General features: G+C 42.6%; 1 protein-coding gene across 3 annotated transcripts in view; it reads left to right on the plus strand.

Annotated features, from left to right (window-relative positions):
- NCAN (neurocan) overlaps positions 1-19,860 on the plus strand; it is a 350,580-nt gene that overhangs the window by 99,701 nt on the left and 231,019 nt on the right. For all 3 annotated transcript variants that reach the window (XM_075315342.1, XM_075315351.1, XM_075315359.1), the window contains exon 2: positions 8,066-8,124. In XM_075315342.1, coding sequence (XP_075171457.1) covers positions 8,066-8,124 — 59 coding nt within the window. The remainder of the gene's footprint in view (positions 1-8,065; positions 8,125-19,860) is intronic.

Below are 19,860 nucleotides of genomic sequence, written 5' to 3' on the forward strand. Positions count from 1 at the left end.
TTCTGCCTTTTGACTTTGATTTAACAGATTTTCCTTTGTACATAGTATACAAAACTGTTAATCAATTGCTGTGGGGGTAGGCCAGGTGCTTAGGTCCTTTCTGCAAGTCTGGACAGAATTTATAGGGCTTGATGTATTTAAGTAAATGCCAATAAGACAGTATAAGAAACCTGACCAGTCATCTAAACCCCACAGTCAGCTGAACTTAGTTACCAGGGCGTAGAGAAGAGCAACCACGGGTATTAAGGGAATCGGTGGAGTGTAATACCAAGACGGGTTACTAAACTTGGGGTCATTAAGTTTAGAAAAACAAGACTTAAGGCCACTTTACACGCTGCGATATCGATTCCGATATCGCTAGCGTGGGTACCCGCCCCCATTGGTTGTGCGACATGGGCAAATTGCTGTCCATGGCGCACAACATCGCCCAGACCCGTCACACTACTTACCTGCCCTGCGACGTCGCTGTGACCGGCGAAACGCCTCCTTTCTAAGGGGGTGGTTCGTTCAGCGTCACAGCGACATCACAGCTGCGTCACTGAACCACCGCCCAATAGAAGCGGAGGGGCGGAGATGAGCGGGACAAATATCCCGCCCACCTCCTTCCTTCCGCATTGCAGGTGGGAGGCAGGTAAGGAGAGGTTCCTCGTTCCTGCGGTGTCACACGTACCGATGTGTGCTGTCACAGGAACGAGGAACAACTTCGTTATTGCTGCAGCAACGATATTAGAGAATGGACCCCCATGTCACCGATGAGCGATTTTGCACATTTTTGCAACGATGCAAAATCACTCATAGGTGTCACATGCAACGGCATCGCTAAAGCGACCGGATGTGCGTCACAAATTCCGTGATCCCAACGAGATCGCTTGAGCGATGTCGCAGCGTGTAAAGCGGCCTTTAGGGGCGATCTAATTCCGATGTACCAATATATGAGGGGACAGTAAAGAGCCCTTTCTAATGGTTTTTTACACCTAAATTTGCAAACAGTGACAAGGGGGCATCCTCTATGTCTAGTGTAAAGAAGGTTTAATCAGAATTACAGGTGCAGATTCTTTACTGTAAGAGCAGTGAGACTATGGAAATCTCTGAAACATTATGTTGTAATGGTGGATGTCTTTCTTGAAAAATATAATATTACGTTTTATGTGCACTAGATTCTGTGATGGGGCGTTGATCCAGGGAATTAGTCTGCTTGCCGTATGTGGAGACAGGAACTAATTTTTTTCCTAATATGGAGCAATTCGCATCTGTCTGATGGGATTTTGCCTTCCTCTGTATCAACATGTTGTGCTATGGGTTGAACTCAATGGACTTATTCCTATTGTCAACTTTAAAAATTAAAAAGCTATGAAACATGTAATTAATGGAAAAATTCATTGTTGTATGAACATTAATTCAGATTTCTTATTGAATGCAATTGGAGAGGATTATGAAAGGCTTTCACGAGAATTTTGAAATATGTCTCAAATCCTAAATGACAAAAAACCCATAACCTTACTTTTACTTTTATTTTTTTTCATTAGAAGAATAAAATGTATTCATCCAAGCTATTATAGAAGGGAAGAAAAATGTGCGCCTTTATGTTGTATACCTTTTATATCCTTTTTATTATGTAAGCAGAATGAAACAGAGACATACTTTACTCTGATAATGTAACGATATATCACTCACTGCAATGCAAGACAATGGAACCAAAATAGAACATAAAGATCTGTGCTGAAATATGATGTGCGGATACAATGGTACGCGCTCACCTACGCGCTTGTGGACTATTATTGGAAATTGTAACATCTTTGACCTTTCTCTGTAGGTAAAATGCAAAGAAACTCTAAATTAACCAGCTCATCTCATGTAACATAGTTGTTAGCAGTACGTTATAGGGGTTCTCCTGTCCAATACATTGGACTGGAGCATAATGTAAATGGAAAGGGCAATGTAGTAAAAAAAATATATTCAAGAACATTGCAGCATATTTTGGGTGTTTTACATCCTACTGCTCCGGTAGATTTATCTTCTACAGAGAGCAGGCTACACCACTTTTACATGTTTTTTCTGGTTCTCCAATATATTGAATTTTCCAATGGAAATAAAAATACTTTTTCTGTATAAATATTTTAAGAGAACATTAAATGAATTTGAATTCAATTTGTTTATTTATTTTTTCTTTTTAAGATATCATTTTATATTACTCATATCGACTACTTTACCAGCAGTTCTAAGAAACTCCAGAAACGTACCATATTTTTCAGATTATAAGATGCACTTTTCCTCCCAAAAATTTGGGAGGAAAGTGAGGGTGTGTCTTATAATTGGAATGTAGCTTAACGGACGTGGTGGAAAGGAGTCGCAGGAGGCTGGGGAAATGCTGCGACAACTGTTCAAGGGCTGTGGTGGCTGGGTTGGTACTGTGGCAGCTGTGCAGGTGCTGTTGCCGCTGTGTGGGGTCAGCGGCAGCTGGTGTTGGGGTGGCCGTGCAGGCTCTGCGGCAGCTGGAGCAGAGTCTGCGGCAGCTGGTGCAGGGTCTGCGGCGGCTGGTGTGAGGTCTGCGGCAGCTGGAGCAGAGTCTGCGGCAGCTGGTGCAGGGTCTGCGGCGGCTGGTGTGAGGTCTGCCGTGGCTGCTGCTGTGGTGGCTGGTGCTGCGGCAGCTGTGTGGGGTCTGCGGCGGGTGGTGCTGGGGTCTGCAGCAGTGAGGACTTACAATAATGCTGCCTGAAGTCGGTGATCTCATCTGCGCACGCGGTGCATCCGGCCCATTGATCTCCCAGCAGTGAACTTAAGGAAAATGGCACCCGGAGGAGGCGCTTGCGCAGATGAGATCTTGACTTGCCATTGAGCAGAGAGCTCAATCTGCGCTGACACCGGGCACCATTTCTTTGAAGCCCTCATCACCCACAGCCACCGCCAGCACCACTGCAGCCCAAGCCCCAGCACAGCTGCTCCAGCACCAGCACGGCTGCTCCAGCACCAGCACAGCTGCTCCAGCACCAGCACAGTTGCCCCAGCCACCTCAACCCGAGCCCCAGCACAGCTGTCACAGCAACAACACAGCTGCCCCAGCCACCACAGCCCCAGCACAGCCGACAGTTTCTGGGACACACACGCCTGCTGTGACCCTGCCGGATTATAAAATGGACCCAATTTTTGTTTTTTTCACACTTTTTTGCTCTGAATTTGGCATGCATTTTATAATCCAGTGTGTCTTATAAACCAAAAAATACGGTATATATGTTTTTTTTTATTATATTAGCAGCTCTTTATAAGCTGCGGCTTTATAAGATCATGACTTGAGCATGCTATGTGGCCTAAATATGCTACTATGGCCTGCAGCGTCTCCAGGCTTATTTCCCATCAAGCACATCTGGGTCTTCAATGGCTGGCAAATACAAAACGAGCTGCCAACAGCAGATCTTGATGATTTGTGTGCCCAAGTGTTTTCAGCATGGTAGGTCAACAGGTGTATCTGTATATAAGTCTACCACAAAGAGAAGAAATCATGAGAGCAAATACAAAGGGCTCATCACAAGCAGCAAGCCATTACTCAAGTTTAAAAATTGGCCATATTAGACTTTGCCAAAAAACATCTAAGGAAGCCAGCCCAGGTCTGGAAAAGCATACTTTTCACAAATGACACTAAAGGCCCCGTCACACACACAGATAAATCTTTGGCAGATCTGTGGTTGCAGTGAAATCATGGACATATTGTTCCATTTGTACAAAGCCACAAACCTGGCACTGATTGTCCACAATTTCACTGCAACCACAGATCTGCCGCAGATTTATCTCTGTGTGTGACAGGGCCTTAAGGGGTACTTTGCACGTTGCAACATCGCTACTGCGATATCGTCGGGGTCAAATCAAAAGTGATGCACATCCAGCGCCGGTAACGATGTCGCAACGTGTAAAGCCTAGATGCGCTGATAAACGATCACAACAGCATCGTAAATCGGTGATCTGTGTAGCGTTGAACATTTTCATAATGTCGCACTAATAGGAGATACGATGTTGCTCCTCGTTCCTGTGGCAGCACACATCGCTGTGTGTGAAGCCACATGAGCGAGGAACATCTCCTTACCTGCCTCCACCGGCTATGTGGAAGAAAGGAGATGGGCGGGATGTTTACGTCTCGCTCATCTCCGCCCCTCCGCTTCTAATGGCCGCCTGCCGAGTTACGCCGCTTCCTTAGGAAGGAGGCGGGTCGCCGTCCAGAGCGACGTCGCAGAGCAGGTAAGTGCGTGTGAAGCTGCCGTAGCGATAATGTTCGCTACGGCAGCTATCACAAGATATCGCATGTGCGACGGGGCGGGTACTATCGCGCTCGGCATCGCTAGCATCGGCTAGCGATGTCGCAGCGTGCAAAGTACCCCTTAGATCAACCCGTACCAAAATGATTGGAAGAAGAAAGTACGGAGAAGGTTCGTAACAGCTCATGATCCAAAGCACAGCACATTTTACATTTTATATAGATATATATATATATATATATATACCGGTATATGAAAATATATATATATATATATATGAATATATATTATATATATATATATATATATATATATATATATTATATATACAGTGGAACCTTGGTTTAAGAGTAACTTGGTTTGAGAGCATTTTGCAAGACAAGCAAAGCTTTTTAAAAATTTGTAACTTGGTTTAAGAGCATTAATTTGCAATAAGAGCAAATTCCCACTGTGCGCACATCTGGTTCTGTCCTTTCACCGCACTCTGACCCGCTCTGGAGGTAACCTTCTGTCCATAAGTACTATATACAATATACCATTGCACAGTACAGTATATACTATCTATAGCATTTCTATCAATTTGCATTTGTGGATACAGTATTGTACACTCTTTCGGCTAACCAGTACAGCACTTTGCTTATACGGTACCTCTCGCACACCAACAATTCTTTTGGATGCTAATGTGCAGTTTAATTTGTTTTACATGTTACATTTGCTTTGATATAAGAGTAACTTTGTTTAAGAGCACGTTAATGTTAACGTTTATTATGCTCGTAATCCAAGGTTAGACTGTATATATATATATATATATATATATATATATATATATATATATATATTAATTGTGGAGAATTTCTGAGCTTTCTGCATAGTTGGAAGTTCCTAGATGTATTATCCTTCCTAGCTTATTATAGCAGAATGCGGTCACATAATGGTCTAATGTCAGATTTAAGCTGAGCCAATTAGTAGCTATACATTATGGATACTGTAATTGTATTATTTCCATGTCCTCCTACTGTTTTCTGCATTGGTTGCACACGGTCTTTTCCATAGCTCAGGTGGCTGCTTGTGCACTGAATAATGTGAACTGATTGTCTCGAAACAATGCATCCTTTTAGCTTTTACCATTTTACTATACAAATGCCGCTTTCTCTACTTCCAGTTCAAGTGGGGTTTTATTCGTACAGATTTGTATGGTTATTACTTTATATTGTGTCTCTACATGCATACTGCCTTAGCTGTGTTTGTACCACCATGCCGTGCTTTTTAACTACACTCCTATAAACAAATGAAGGGCATGATAGAGTTACAGGGTTGTTATGAGTTCAGTGCACTCATAATTCATCCCATAAAATATCATTGGTTGCTATCCTGCTACTTATACTATCTCTACAACATTATTTTCCTCAGGGCACTTGCAGAGAAGATAACTAGGTGACCATACATGAGTGGCATATAAATTGGCAGTGTTATACAGAATGGCATTCCATCACATTGCAGAGTCTCTGTTGAGATCTGGTTGACATCACCTATGGGCATTGTAATGGCTGCCATTAGCGGTTGTTACTGATGTGGGTGACCAAGATCATTTAAAGGGAACCTGTCAGGTGCAATATGCACCCAGAAACACAGGCAGTTCTGGGTGCATACTGTTAATCCCTGCCTAACCGTCCCTGTGTACACTAGCATAAATAAAGAGATAGCTAGAAAAAGAATTACTAAAGATCTTTTATCTTATGCTAATGATCGCGGAGACTAGTCCCAAGGGCGTTATATCCCCCGACTAGTCTGCCCTCTTAGCACTTTAGAACACCCCTCTGGGCATACTAACATGCTAATCAATTCAGCATCACCAGCGCTGCCTCGTGTACCTATGTTTGCGTTTCTGAATGCCGGCCACTTCCGGTCATGTGCAGTATGAAGCCGGGTGTACGCATCCCGGCTTCTGAGAGGTCTACTGGGCATGATCGGAAGTACTGAGCATTCAGAAGAGCAGTCACAGCGAACAGAGGTACATGTGGCCCCGCTGTTGATGCTGCATTCATTAGCATGTTAGTACACCCCTGTGGACTAGTCAGGGATGTAACGCCCTTGGGACTAGTCGCCGCGCTCATAAGATAAAAGATCTTTAGAAATACTTTTTCTAAAGATCCTTTTATATATTCTAGTGTATACAGGGACGGTTAGGCAGGGATTAGCAATATACACCCAGAACTGCTTGTGGTTCTGGGTGCTTATTGGACCTGACAGGTTCCCTTTAAAATGAGCTGAATAGAAACTTAAAATACTTCACAGAAAAGAACAAATTAGAAAATGAAAATTCCGGACCTTTTTATCATTATTATTTTCCAGAAATATGTTCTGTAAGAGTTTAATATACTGTTGAGAGTAGAGTTCTGAGAAAAGGAGCCTTCTCTTACCACCTAAAAGGTTTGGGAAATAACCAACTCCCCCAACCCACCCTCCCTTTGTTTCTCAAGTCCCTCGGCTGCATTACAGTAATTGTTCAATAAAGCCAAGGGACACAATAAAGCAGCGTGTTCCTGGTCTAAGATTTCCTATAGGCATTACAACATTGATTTAGCTATTCTCCTGTCTATAGCTCCATTGCAATATATGGTGCAATGTACCAGACGACTGCAATCCATTCAAGAAGATTTTTTATTCTATTTCTTGTAAAAAACATTGTCACGCTTGCCTTTAGTGTGCTGTAAATTGTATCTTACCTTTGGCACTGTAAGAAATGCAACATTCTCATCTAATTCGAGCATTTTCTTGAATTCCAATAAATGTTATATCTGCTGAGTGAGATTCTACGGAGATGTAAGTCTATGCAAGAAGAGAATCTACTTATAAATAATACATAATAATGGGCATTCTTGGCAGGCCTTTCCCTCCTCTTTATATGTCGTTTGAAAATACTTACCCTGAAAATCTACTTTTGCTCCTTATTGTTTTGCTGCATTCTATTTTCCATAGGCGTTTGAGGTCTTTGGAGGGAAAGAGAGAATAACTTGAATTAATTAAAGGGGTTGTACCAAAAGAGAATAGGTTTAAAAATATGGATACTGAGCGATCAGCTTATCAATGATTTTGCATGGGAAAGCTACATAAAGCCAGGCATTTTCCCAGCAGAGACTACTGGCTCCTGACCCTCACAACAATTAAAGGGGTTGTCACCACTAGGACAATCCCTTTAAATTCTATGCTTCCCCCAGGTAAAATAATAAAGCCTATACTCACCTCCCGTATCAGCGCCCTTCCAGCAGTGTCCAGGATCCCAGTGGCGGGGCTCATGTGGGGTTGTGACATCACACAAGACCCATATCTAATCAGCGCTGGCTTAAACGAGTTATTTAACAGGAAGTGAGCGCAGCTGTGGCGCTCACTTCCTGCTGATTGCTCACTTGGTCCAAAGTCGGCGCTGATTCGACTTGGGGCTCGCATGATGTCACAACCCCACATGAGCCCCACCACTGGGATCCTGGACATTGCTAGAATGATGCCGATACGGGAGGTGACTATAGGTTTTATTTTTTTACCTGGGTGAAACATGTGGAATCAGAAGGGGTTGTCCTAGTAGTAGACAACCCTTTTAAAGGTTATTTACTCACTTTAGAATGTTTTATAATTCTATTTTTTTTTTTTGCAGTGTATCGACGAATAAGTGTAAACTGTTTTTTAACAGTTATGTAATACTTGGACAAATATGCCATTTTAATAACGGTATTAAAAAATGTCTCAATCATTTTTTTCCTAAGCAATTTTTAGTACTCACAAATTTTGTATATACTAATCATTATCTTTTTTTTCTTTTTTAGGTTTCTATCATTGGCATTTAGGCTTCTTCTGGTAACCAGTATACCCACAAGTGCTGCAGGTAAGTCTTGCGTCATTTACATTCATAGAATGGGACAGTTTCCAGAACATGCTGTTTGCTGAAACCATAGACCCTCATTTACTTAACCATAAACCGTATATGTGTCAACATAACGTTTTCATTAGCTTTGCAGACACATGCGCTTGTCTTATACACTGCTCACTCGCAAACGCAATAAACTCACTTTATATGATGCAATATACTTTTTCTTTTTTTTATATTTCGGCCTATTAGCGACATTTGTCACTTTAAACCTTCTGTTTAAAGCATAGGTAGAGGAATACTCCAGACCTATATGCCTTATGTTAACAATTTCATATGACTTATTTTGCCAGTAAAAATGTATAGCTATATTATACAGTAATTTTGCCTATATTTTCCAGCATTGTTGATGGTTCCCCTGAAGGACATAGGATTTGGAAATTCTGAGTTATAGAAACTGTTTCGAATATCATAGGAGTTCTAAATCAATGGACCTTTACCACTATTATTTTCTAATATATGCATATGCCAAGTTACTGTATGTCTATAGACAAAAAAAGTTGGTCTATGGTGTAGAGTCCATTGTTAGAAAGTAGGAAATAGTCAGGGAGAGACAAGTACTTAACATAGTATGCTTACCTAGAAGAGAAGTGCTACCACCGGCACTAGATAGAATATCAGCTGCTGGTGCACCCATTCAACTCGATTAATTCAATAGGAACCAGATTGGTTGTGGGGTTGCCTTTGCGCTGCTGGAAATGATGAAATAGTCAATTCGTAGAAACTGTACAAAGGTGGTTTATTCATCGCGTTTCAGGTGCTCCTCACTTCTTTATCAAGAGAGCCACCAACTTAACTCCTGATGAAGTAGTGAGGAACACTTTCAAATGTGTTGAATAAACCACCTTTATAAAGTTTCTATGTATTGGATATATCATTATTTCCAGCACCGTGGAGGCAACCACACCACCATTCTGGTTCTTTTTAGATTTCTCTCAGCCTTTCAGCCTGTGGTGTCTGCAGCAGCTAGTTTCAGGGATGTGTGCTACACAACCACACAAGGTGAGCCACCATCCCACTAAAGTATCACCTTTTTACAGGGTAAAACCCTATTTGCTCTCGTTTATCCACAGTATTTCCATTCAACTAGAATTACATCAGTCTGATGCCTTCCTCATACACTCCCTGAGAAAGGCATCAAGATCAATTCTGAAACGCGTTGCCAAGTACACACTTTTTAAATCCCCACAGATGTGTTTGAAGATATCATCTAAGGGGAAAGCTTTTCTCCTTGCGGAGACCTGACAAACCAGTCTGGCTGCCAGAGAGGAGTCTTATAGCTGAAATGCTCCTCTGGGAAATATTCAAATTGTCACTTCAGGGAGGAAGGAGACGAACTCTAGTGCCACCTACTGGAAGTAGCAATCCTAAAAGTTTCATAAGACTTTCCCCTTAGACCCCACTATAGCTTCTCATACAGCCAGATCATCTCTCATACTTTGCACTGATGAGAGGCAATCACCCTGAAATACCGTATCTTCAAGTTGAGGTTCTGACCTGGCATAAATCCTAAGTCATATGAAAAGGCTTGTTAAAGGGCCACATTTGACAGTTAGGAAGGATTGCTACTTCCAATAGGTGGCACTAGAGTTAGTCTCCTTCCTCCCTGATGAGACAATTTGAAGATGAGTTACTGCCTTATTATTTTTACATTTATTTTTTATAATTTTATTCTATTTATGAATTCTATACAACATAACAAGGGAAAAAAGGTAGCTGGAGGAGAAATACTGTACGAATAGCATTTTAAGAAATAGTTTTTCTAGCCATAGGGATGTAAATATATATATTGTGAGTATGGACATGTTCATGATAATTTTCAACAGCTATTTTCTATGAGACATTAAAATCTTATTCTGAAAAAATTGCATGTAAAGATTAACAAATTAGTTTAGATCCAGTCTCATAACATGTTTTATTTAGGTCTCAATCAATTCTCTCATTAAATAAAGATTTTAGTTTTAATGCAATGTCAATTTAATAAGCTCTGAGAGCTCTTAACGCAGAATCAATCAGCTCATGTTACAAGTTCAAGCTTCATTTGGTTGAAATAGTTAAGATTCAGCTTTTTTTTTTGCATCCAATTTGGAAAATTTCAATGATTTCATATAACAATCAAGACTTACACATTACTGTAAAATATAGTATATATTGAAAATTGACTGATTACCCAGAGAGTAACATTTATCTGCCTTTTACTCATAGACATATTGGCATTGAAAATGTGACAACCAATGCACATGCACATGCTGCACATGACTGCACCAATTCACAAATGACAATATTTCTGTTAGTAAATGATCACACAACTTCAATTATCCCTTAATAAACAGTGATTTTTATTTTTTTACATTTGTATTCTATTTTTTGCATCTTCCAATTAATATAATTTTTATTCCTTGTGGAACAAGATTTAGTTTTTAATGACACCATTCATTTTACCATAAAAAATATACTGGAAAATGGGAAAAAGAAATCCAAACAAGATGAAATATTAAAAATCCAATTCTACCAATTTTGATTTACTAGCGGCCATTGTGAGGTTAAATGACTTGGTAATATGGTACTTTAGGTCAGCATAACAATATCAAACTTGTATTTTTTCTATTATTTTGGTGATTCAAGAATTCAAAAATAAAAGTTAGTATTACCATTTTCTGAGACTCATAATTATTTTTTCCAACAATGGAGCTGTATGAAAGCTTATTTTTTTCTGTGTAGGCTGGAGTTTTTATTTATGTCTTTTTGTGGTAAGTATGTTGTAGTCTCTTTTTATAGTAATTTTTGAAAGAGCAGTGGAGACCAAAACACTGCAAGAAAGGTTTAAATACTTCTTTAGTTTAATAAATCTAACTTAAACGGACATGGCGATAATAGATATGTATATATATATATATATATATATATATATATATATATATATATCATGAAAATGCTGTGATTTGATTTATTTTTTAAATAATTACTTAGTCCCCTTAAGGGACTTGAACCTGCTATCCTTTGATTGCTTGTTCTATATAAGCCATATTTCCTATGTATGGAAAAATAAAATCATGATAGGATATATGGCGTTAATATTTCCTGCTTAGAACCTTCAGGGGTGGAAATATCCTGAAAGTTGAGGATCGCATAATTTTGTAAAGACCAGAGTCACATTTCAAGACCAGTCCGTATGAGGCCAGAAAGGAGAAGTATTTGAGCATAAACTTTATCTCATAAAATCAGGAGTTTCAGTTGACACCTTTGTTCAATGCTGATAGATGCACTTCTGTGTAAGATTGACCCTGATTTCAACTGGAGCACTTCCCTCTGCTACAATTTGTGCACTTTCTGTGACACAGATTTGTTACTTTTCTTTTGTTTATCCATTTTATTTTATGTAATTGTAGATATTGTATTGTTTTGTCCCCTTTGTAATATCTTTTCTATATTTTCAGAAAGACTACCTACTTTTACGTTTAAATATATAAAATTGTATAATTTTGTTCTTCTTGTTCCATAACCAAATCACTAAAACCTTGTGAGGCCAAACATTTTCAGTAATCGGTGTCTAATCGGCCAGTATAAATGATTGGTCATTTCAGATACTTTTTCTTGGTTTATTGTGGAGCTTGGCAGTGTATATATTATTCGTTCACTGTGAAAGCGCCTAATAATCAGCCTATTAGCGAAAGCAGCCGTCGCCTCATCCATTAATTGGTAGGCAATTGCATTTTGTCCTGACGATTGAAGGCTGCGGAGTGCTGTTTGTGACAAAATGGTAACTGTGGTGTGATATCTGTGTGATCTCCCGGGCTGTCCCGTGACACAACCTGTGAACACCTCATGATTACATCACAGGGGGTTTGTAGGAGCCAGTGTATATACATACTGAGTTGATGGGAATTGGTGATTGACAGTGACATCTATATGGTTTAACATCGGAGATCGGAGATAGCTCCAGTTGCTGCTGTTTCAGTTAGATGCTGGCTGTATAACACAGCCCCAGGACAACTCCTTAGCACCTCCACATATGCAGCCTCAATGACAACATACAGGTACATCCATTTGCAATTAAGGGGTATACAAGTTGTACGGAGTTACCACCTATTCACGAGGGGGGGTTCATGGGGGTCTCACCGCAAGGAAGCTGACTGATCATGAGAGGAGCGCTCAGTCTGAGGTTCGGTGTGGGTCTGAAGGGTTCAACCCCCAGCATTCAGCATGTTATCACTTATCCTGTCCTATCCTATCCTGTATTGGTGATAACTTCCAGTTTACTATTATAGACCCAGTTTTCTTAAATATTTTATTAATACTAATTCTCATTTCTCTCATTTCTAATCTCGAAATGTTCTCTATCTCTGGCTACTGTTGGGCTGTGTGGCCACATTGTATTCAAAGATGTAACATTTGGGAGATTTCATATCTATTAATAAAACTTTCATAATACTTGGAAAATTTCACAGTATATTATATTTAATTATTGTATGTTTTATTCAATTTGCTCTTGAAATAATGGCATATCTATGTATTAGACTTTATATATGATTCTACTATACTGTTTATACTCCTGCAATATGCAAAACTGTATAAAATGGGTAGAGAGTAGTGTTGATTGGACCCGGATCCGCAAAATCCGGATCCGCATGGTTTGATAGCCCGATCCGAGTCCGACCAGTACCCGGGATTCGGGGTGCACGATCCGGATCCGTGGGTTTTTTTTTCTCTCTCTCTCTCTCTCTCCCCCTCTCTCTCTCTCTCTCCCCATTGATTTGTATGGCCGCGGATTCCGGATCGGATCCGGACTTCGGCGACAACCCGATCCGCATCCGCAGGAACCGGATTATGACCGATCCGCTCAACTCTAGTAGAGAGCACTAAGAAATTTAACCATTCAATATATAAAACTAAATTAAAAACCACATGGAATTTTCTACTGCAGAGTTTGGCAGTCATGCATCCAACTCAAATGATGATACAGATCCAAATTTGTGGGATTAGTAGGACCCCCCACATATCTATTTTTCCAGTCAATATGCCATAAATGTCTTCAGTGGGAAAACCCCTTTAAATAAACATAATATATGTAAGTTTTATATTTTTCAGCCCATTATAACATGTTCACATTACAATCAGAGACTAAATCCTGCTGTCAGACATCTGCCGAGCTGTACTGGAGGACTCTCTGTGTGCGGTAGCATTGTGTGCTGTTTATATCCAGATATGAGGGAGTTAATTTACATGACACTAGTAGGTTCTTGGCAATGATATGACAAGTGCAGATCCCATGCACAGATTGTAATTACCAGCTGCAGAGATACTGATCATCAGCTGCACAGTTTGGGAAACAGCCTCATCAGGGGCGCAAATAAATCTATCTCGGAAAATCATTGGTAATTGCTGTGAAAAGAAAATATATTTTTAACAGCTAATAATATGTAGAATAGGGAAGAAGAATGGCCAATATATTAAATGGGTCAAGTCTGCCATTTCAAAGTTCTTAGTATTTAAGATGTATTATTGATCTCCATGCCCATTAAATACCTATAATTATAAAGATTTCTGCAAGACAATTCCACTTCTAGTTAGGAAGTGCTGAGCTTCTGCTATCAACCTGCATAAAATGATTTGACAGGCCCAGATTACAGTTTCTCCACACGTCGGATAGCACATCCTAATGCAGCACTATAGACTACTCATGTACAGCCTTTATTTTTCTTTTCAAATGTTAGGATGGGTATCTGACAGCAGAAATTGAATATTGTTGGATTTGGCATCACTTAATAGTGGTATACAACATAACATTAGGATTTCTAAAAATCATTATCTTATAAAGGTGACATAATATAGCGGTTTTAGCTTCTGATTGGAGTCTTCAGTATGCATGCAGGTAGGCTAATGGTGTTCTGTGCATGGTATTTTAATCATACTTTTGAGAATTGGAAAACATTTTTGTGAAAAGAACAAGTATTGAGTGTTGGAAATAAAAGTCTTCAGGATGTAGGATAAGTCCAATAGAGGACAGTGCAGTCTGTACTATATTCATAAAAATGGGCTAACCCCAATATAATACCGAAAGGGATAACACCAACATAATATCAAAAGGGGTCACATATCAAAAGGAGTAACTCCAACATAGTACCAAAAGGGGTAACACCAACATAATATCAAAAGGGTAACTCCAACATAGTACCAAAAGGGTAACCCCAACATAGTACTAAAAGGGGTAACACCAACATACTATCCAAAGAGGTAACACCAACATAGTATCAAAAGGGTAACCCCAACATAGTACCAAAAAGGGTAACACTAACATAATAACAAAAGGGGTAACCCCAACATAGTACTAAAAGGAGTAACTTCAACATAGTACCAAAAGGGGTAACACCAACATAGTATCAAAAGGGGTAACCTCAACATAGTACCAAAAGAGGTAACCCCAACATAGTGGCTGCCATAGCCTTCAAACAATGCAAAGATGCATCTAGTGTTGTTTGCTGACGCTTTTCTTGATAGAAAAATGTACACCTGCTTTAATGAATAAGTCCCACTAGGCACGTTATTACATATTTAAACACTTTTGTATGTGTTAGTTAAAGTGATGTACAACTGGCTTCATAAATATTTGCTTGATGCCATATGAGTAGCATGTCACTGACTGGAAAGTCAATGCCAAACAGGATTTTTCTTTTCTTGACCATTGTTGTATCAGAGTCTGGACCTACTGAAAGTATCATCTGTTGCTTTGATAGTCCAGTTACTGAATCCTAATCAAAGAAAGTCCCACATGTAAGTGTGGCGCCCCTGACCTGGTCAGGCGCCACTGAGTACTGCACCCATGCTGGGACAGTCACATAGCAACCAGGTCTCCCACACCATTAGATGGGACCCTTGGGCAGTCCCTAGAGGGGTCTGGCCTTCAATTTTTGTCAAGGGGTGTAGTGGAGGGGCTGGGAGCTAAAGTGCAGAGGCTGTCAGGAAAGGAGTGGAGCGAGCCAGTCTGATAGTGGTGAGCGCGGGAGTTGCTAGGGGATACGCGCGTGGCCACTAGTCAGACCCTGCACGTGGAGTAGCCGTTAGCGGGGGAGAATGGCTACCAGTTAGTCAGTCAGAAAGGCAGAGAGAGAGTCAGTCGAGTTCGGGGACTGCCGTGACTAGGCACGTATGGGGAACAGGTCCCTAGAGTAGACTCAAGTTTAACTATCTGCTAAACCTGCCAGCGAGGGGAACTACAAGTACCTCACCAACCACACAGAGTCCGAGCCTCAGCAGCAACTCCCTGGATAGACTCCACGGTACTTCAAGTCAGGGGTTATCCGAACAAAGAGTGCTAGGAAGGTGAGTTAATGGTTACCCTCAGACTGGCTTGAAGGATACCTGGTTTCACTTGGTTTATTGCAGCATCGCCCGGGTTACCTTACAATAACAGCAAAAGTGAGTAAAAACGTAAAAATCAGATTGACAAGGTGTAAAGCAATGTAAGCAGTCTCTTTTTTCCTCAGTACTACTGATATCTCAAGTAATAGATCAGACATGCAGGTTTGGAAGCAGTTAAAGAAGCCTCTTCTTACCTTAGCCTCCCTAGTAGCTCCAATATTAGATCAGTTAGATATGGAGGACTTATTGTAAGCAGTAGTGATGGGCGGAGTATAAAAGTCTGGACCCGTGCGGGTTCAAAGGTACATGAGTGCCAGGTCCAGAATTCTCAGGGAATTCCAGGTATTACTCTGGATCAAGCACTCGGGTAATACAAAAAATAAAGGAAAATAAAGAAAAAAAATAATAAAGTAAGCAGGCTGTACTTACTGAGACTCCGGTGCGGCTGTAACTGCTTCCTGGCCGCTCATTCACTTACTGGGCTACTCATTACACCTTCATTGCATATGCACGGCTTTCCACGCCCACTGGCGTCTGTGATTGCTTGCAGTCAGACGCGCCCCCAGGCCTAGTGACAGCGTGTCTGTGTGTGCAATCACAGACCCTGTCTGTGTGCCCCTATCGTTCAGTAAAAATAAATAAATAAAAATATTGCTGAAGGTTACCGCCATATCACAATACCAGCCCAGATAAAGGATACAGGCAGCAGCCCTCATCCATGCGCTTATCTTGGCTATGTATCAAAATAAGTGGGACCACATGCCGCTTTTTTTAACTATTTAAATAAATAATTAAAAAAAATAGTGTGCTGTCCCCCCTATTATGATACCCAGCCATAATAAAGCCTGACAGCGGGGGGCTGGTATATTCAGGCTGGGAAGACCCATGGTTATTGGCCCCCCAGCATAAAAATAGCAGCCGCCCAAGTTTGCCGCATCCATTAGATGTGACAATCCCAGCTCTTTACCTGCTTCTTCCCCATTGCCCTGGTGTGGTGGCAATTGCAGTAATAAGGGGTTAATTGCAGCTCATAGCTTTCACTAAGCCCAAGATGAACAATGGGAGGCATCTATGAGACCTCCCCCACATTACTAATCTGTAAGTGAAAAGAAATAAACACAAACACTGAAAAAAATCCTTTATTTGAAATAAAACACAAAAAACAACCCTCTTTCATCACTTTATTCATCCCCAAAACACCCCTGCAGGGCCAACATAAGACACGAGGTCCCATGACAATTCCAGTTCAGCTAAAAATGATGTCACAGTGCATGTTCATGGAACATGACTGAGACTGAACCATAGCAATCAGCAGTGACGTCTCTCAGGTAAGTTGCAGGCACAGCTGGAGGTTCCCACGGCCCTCTACCTGTGACCTCAGGTCACTTGACCTCAGATGACTTCTTTAAACTCAGTGACTTCACCTGAGGGTCAGGGGACCTCAGTGAACTCGAGTATGATATCAGAAAGACACGTAAGACAACATTTTGAGTTGTCTCTTCTTACCTTAGCCCCCATGGCATCATCCAGTATTAGATTAGAAAGACATGGTGGACAGCAGTGTGAGCAGCCTCTTTTTACTTTTGCATTCCTGGTATCTCCAGTATTAGATGAGATAGACAGGGTGGGCAGCAGTGTAAGCAGCCTCTTCTAACCTCAGCACCCTTGGTATTTCTAGTACAAGATCAAATATCTTATGTATTAGATCAGAAAGACATGGTGCATACCACTGTGAGCAGTCTCTTTTAACTTTGCCCCCTAGTATCTCCAGTATTAGATTAGAAAGTCATGGTGGAAGCATGTCTTTACCTCATCACTCTTGGTACCTCTAGTATTTCATCAGAACATCCATTGTAAACACATATTCCTACAAATCAGGAGAAGGTGGCAGAGCATCCTACTGCACATGCTCACACATATTCCTTCGTTGCTTCCTTCCTTCCATTCTTCCTCTCCTTAAACTTATTTTTCAAATCAATTTAACTCTTATGTGCTATTGTGTCTTAATGTTGAAATCACAGGGGTTTGGAAAGATGAATTTAGCGAAGTAACCGGTCATTACATATCAGTTCTTAATGCTTACTGCAGAAAATTGGTGAACCAAAACGTTGCTAATGGAGGGTTAACTTGCAAGTCTGAGATTTGTAGAAATAACAGACATTTGGAGTTTGCTACCATCCAGTATCTTTTATTGCATTCATCTTTGCAAATGAGTTGCAACTGAATACATTACAGTATACATTTTCAGACACAGGAATGTGCTCAAGTGGGCCTTGAAAGAGCTTGAGAAATGATCTCACTGAGGATCGCCAGGCCACTTCTATAACTCAATGTGGAGCACAACAGAGGGCAGCGGCCATAGAGTAAGAGATCGGAGCTTGGCCCTGAAGACGAGAGATAAATGTAAAAATATATTATCGCAATAAGCAGATACTATTGCATGTGTGTGTGTCGCCCTGGGCAAGCCAGGGGACACAGGTAAAAACACACACACACCCCACATTCCCTGCAGGTACACCAGCTAACCCACAAATCCTTGTTGCCTTCCTCCAGAGGCTGATGATTCACACCAGGGGGTGGAGCCAGGCGGTTGGTGTCCGCCCACCAAGGAGTTCACAGCTCTGGAGGCAGGAAGTTCCAGGCGGATTAGCCCAGGCAGGGCTCGAGTGAAGTTGAGTTAAGGAGTAGGAGGTGAACAGAGTGTAGCTCAGGAGGGAGCTAGAGTGAAGTGAAACAGCAGTGAAGGTGACAGAAAGCCTGAAGTTGGTCTATGGCTGTGTGCCCAGACGGAGACAGCAAGGTCAGCAGACAGTGGTGAAGGTCTGCAGTGGGACTGTCTGGAGGTTGCTGGAAGGACCACGGAGGCTGTGTGTATCCGGGGGTCTGGAGCAGTATACGAAGGGCAGTCAGCACCAAGGCAGGGGCTTTTCGGATCCCGGCAAGGCTTGCAGTCGCTGTAAATTGCTAAATCCGTTAGTGAAGGGGACGCAGATCCCCCAACAAGCAAGTCCTGATTGACGGCAAAGGTCCAACCACAACGGGGAAACACCGCCACCGCCAAGGCACCAGTTTCCCAGGGCCGGCGCCTGCGGGCAAAGTGTGGAGCTCCTCCGGCACAGATTGTAGTCGGGGAGAGGGTAACCGGTGGGAATCCACCGCTACAAAACAGACATTTCAAAGGTGCAGGGAAGAGACCGTCACCGCTAACTGCAGGGAACCGCAGCACCGTGAAACGTCCGAGGGACCCGTCCAACCAGCCGTTTGTTTACCGAGAACTGTGTCGTGTTTACTGGCTGAGTGAGTACCTCAGTGCCGCAAGGCACAGCGCTGCCCCTGCGCCCCTGCACCCCACTGGGCCCCGGGATCACCAACCCCTACCCACGGAGGGGCAACACAACAACTGGCTGCTCCGCCTCACCATCCCCGGGATCCCCATATAGAGCAGCGGTGGTGTACACTCAATCACCACAACCGTGGGTGGCGTCACGGACAATAAACAATCTCCCCAACCAAAATCCCCTTTTCACTCACGGGCGAGGAGTGCCGCTCGAGAAGCCCCCGGGATCCGGCCCACCGCTCGAGCCACCACTGAGCAGCAGCCGCCGGACCCGAGCAGAAGGGGTGAGCGTAGTGTGCCGACACCCCTCCTCCCCGCCCGCGACAACTTGGCGTCACGAACAGGATCTTACCGCTCTGCCGTCTGGTAGAGGTGCGCCTTGTTACCGCCGGAGGTATCCGGCAGAAAAATTTCAGAAGCCGCCATCTTTGGCGCGAAAAAGTTCCCGCTCAAGCGTCTTCTCGAGCAGTAGAGGCGCGAAGGCCAAAACCCCGCCCCGAGAGAGGAGGGGCCGGAAAGAGCTAAGGGGGACGCGATGGCGGCTGGACGCATGTAGCTGCAGCTATAAAGCAGGGACGCCAGGACTCTGCAGCAACACTGGGTTCCTGGAAAGCACGACTGCCGAGATGTCCGCCCCACCTAGTTCTGCGGAGACTACTGAGCCGGTGTCTGGAACAGCAGCATGGTTGAGGGCCCGGGCGGCGGGGATCTGCCGTCGCTACCAGAGTCAGATCGGCGGGCTGATGGAGCAGTGGACCGCGGAGGTGGAAGCGCTAGTTGCGGTGGCCCGAGTGTATGGAGTGGAGGCCGTGATGGAGGAGCTGGAGAGTGACCCACGCCCCTGTGTCCCCGAGGGACCGGCCGCTGCGGCTGAGGGACCCGGTCTGCCCCTGGCTCCTGTGTTACCTCCGTCCTACGCACTCGTGTGCTGCACCGCACCTGGCCCGTCGGGTGTGCCTCCCTCTGTGACTGCGGCGGGGGCAGAAGATAGCGACCCC

Source organism: Anomaloglossus baeobatrachus, chromosome 1 (genome assembly GCF_048569485.1).
Source record: "Anomaloglossus baeobatrachus isolate aAnoBae1 chromosome 1, aAnoBae1.hap1, whole genome shotgun sequence".
In the NCBI taxonomy this organism is placed as follows: domain Eukaryota; kingdom Metazoa; phylum Chordata; class Amphibia; order Anura; family Aromobatidae; genus Anomaloglossus; species Anomaloglossus baeobatrachus.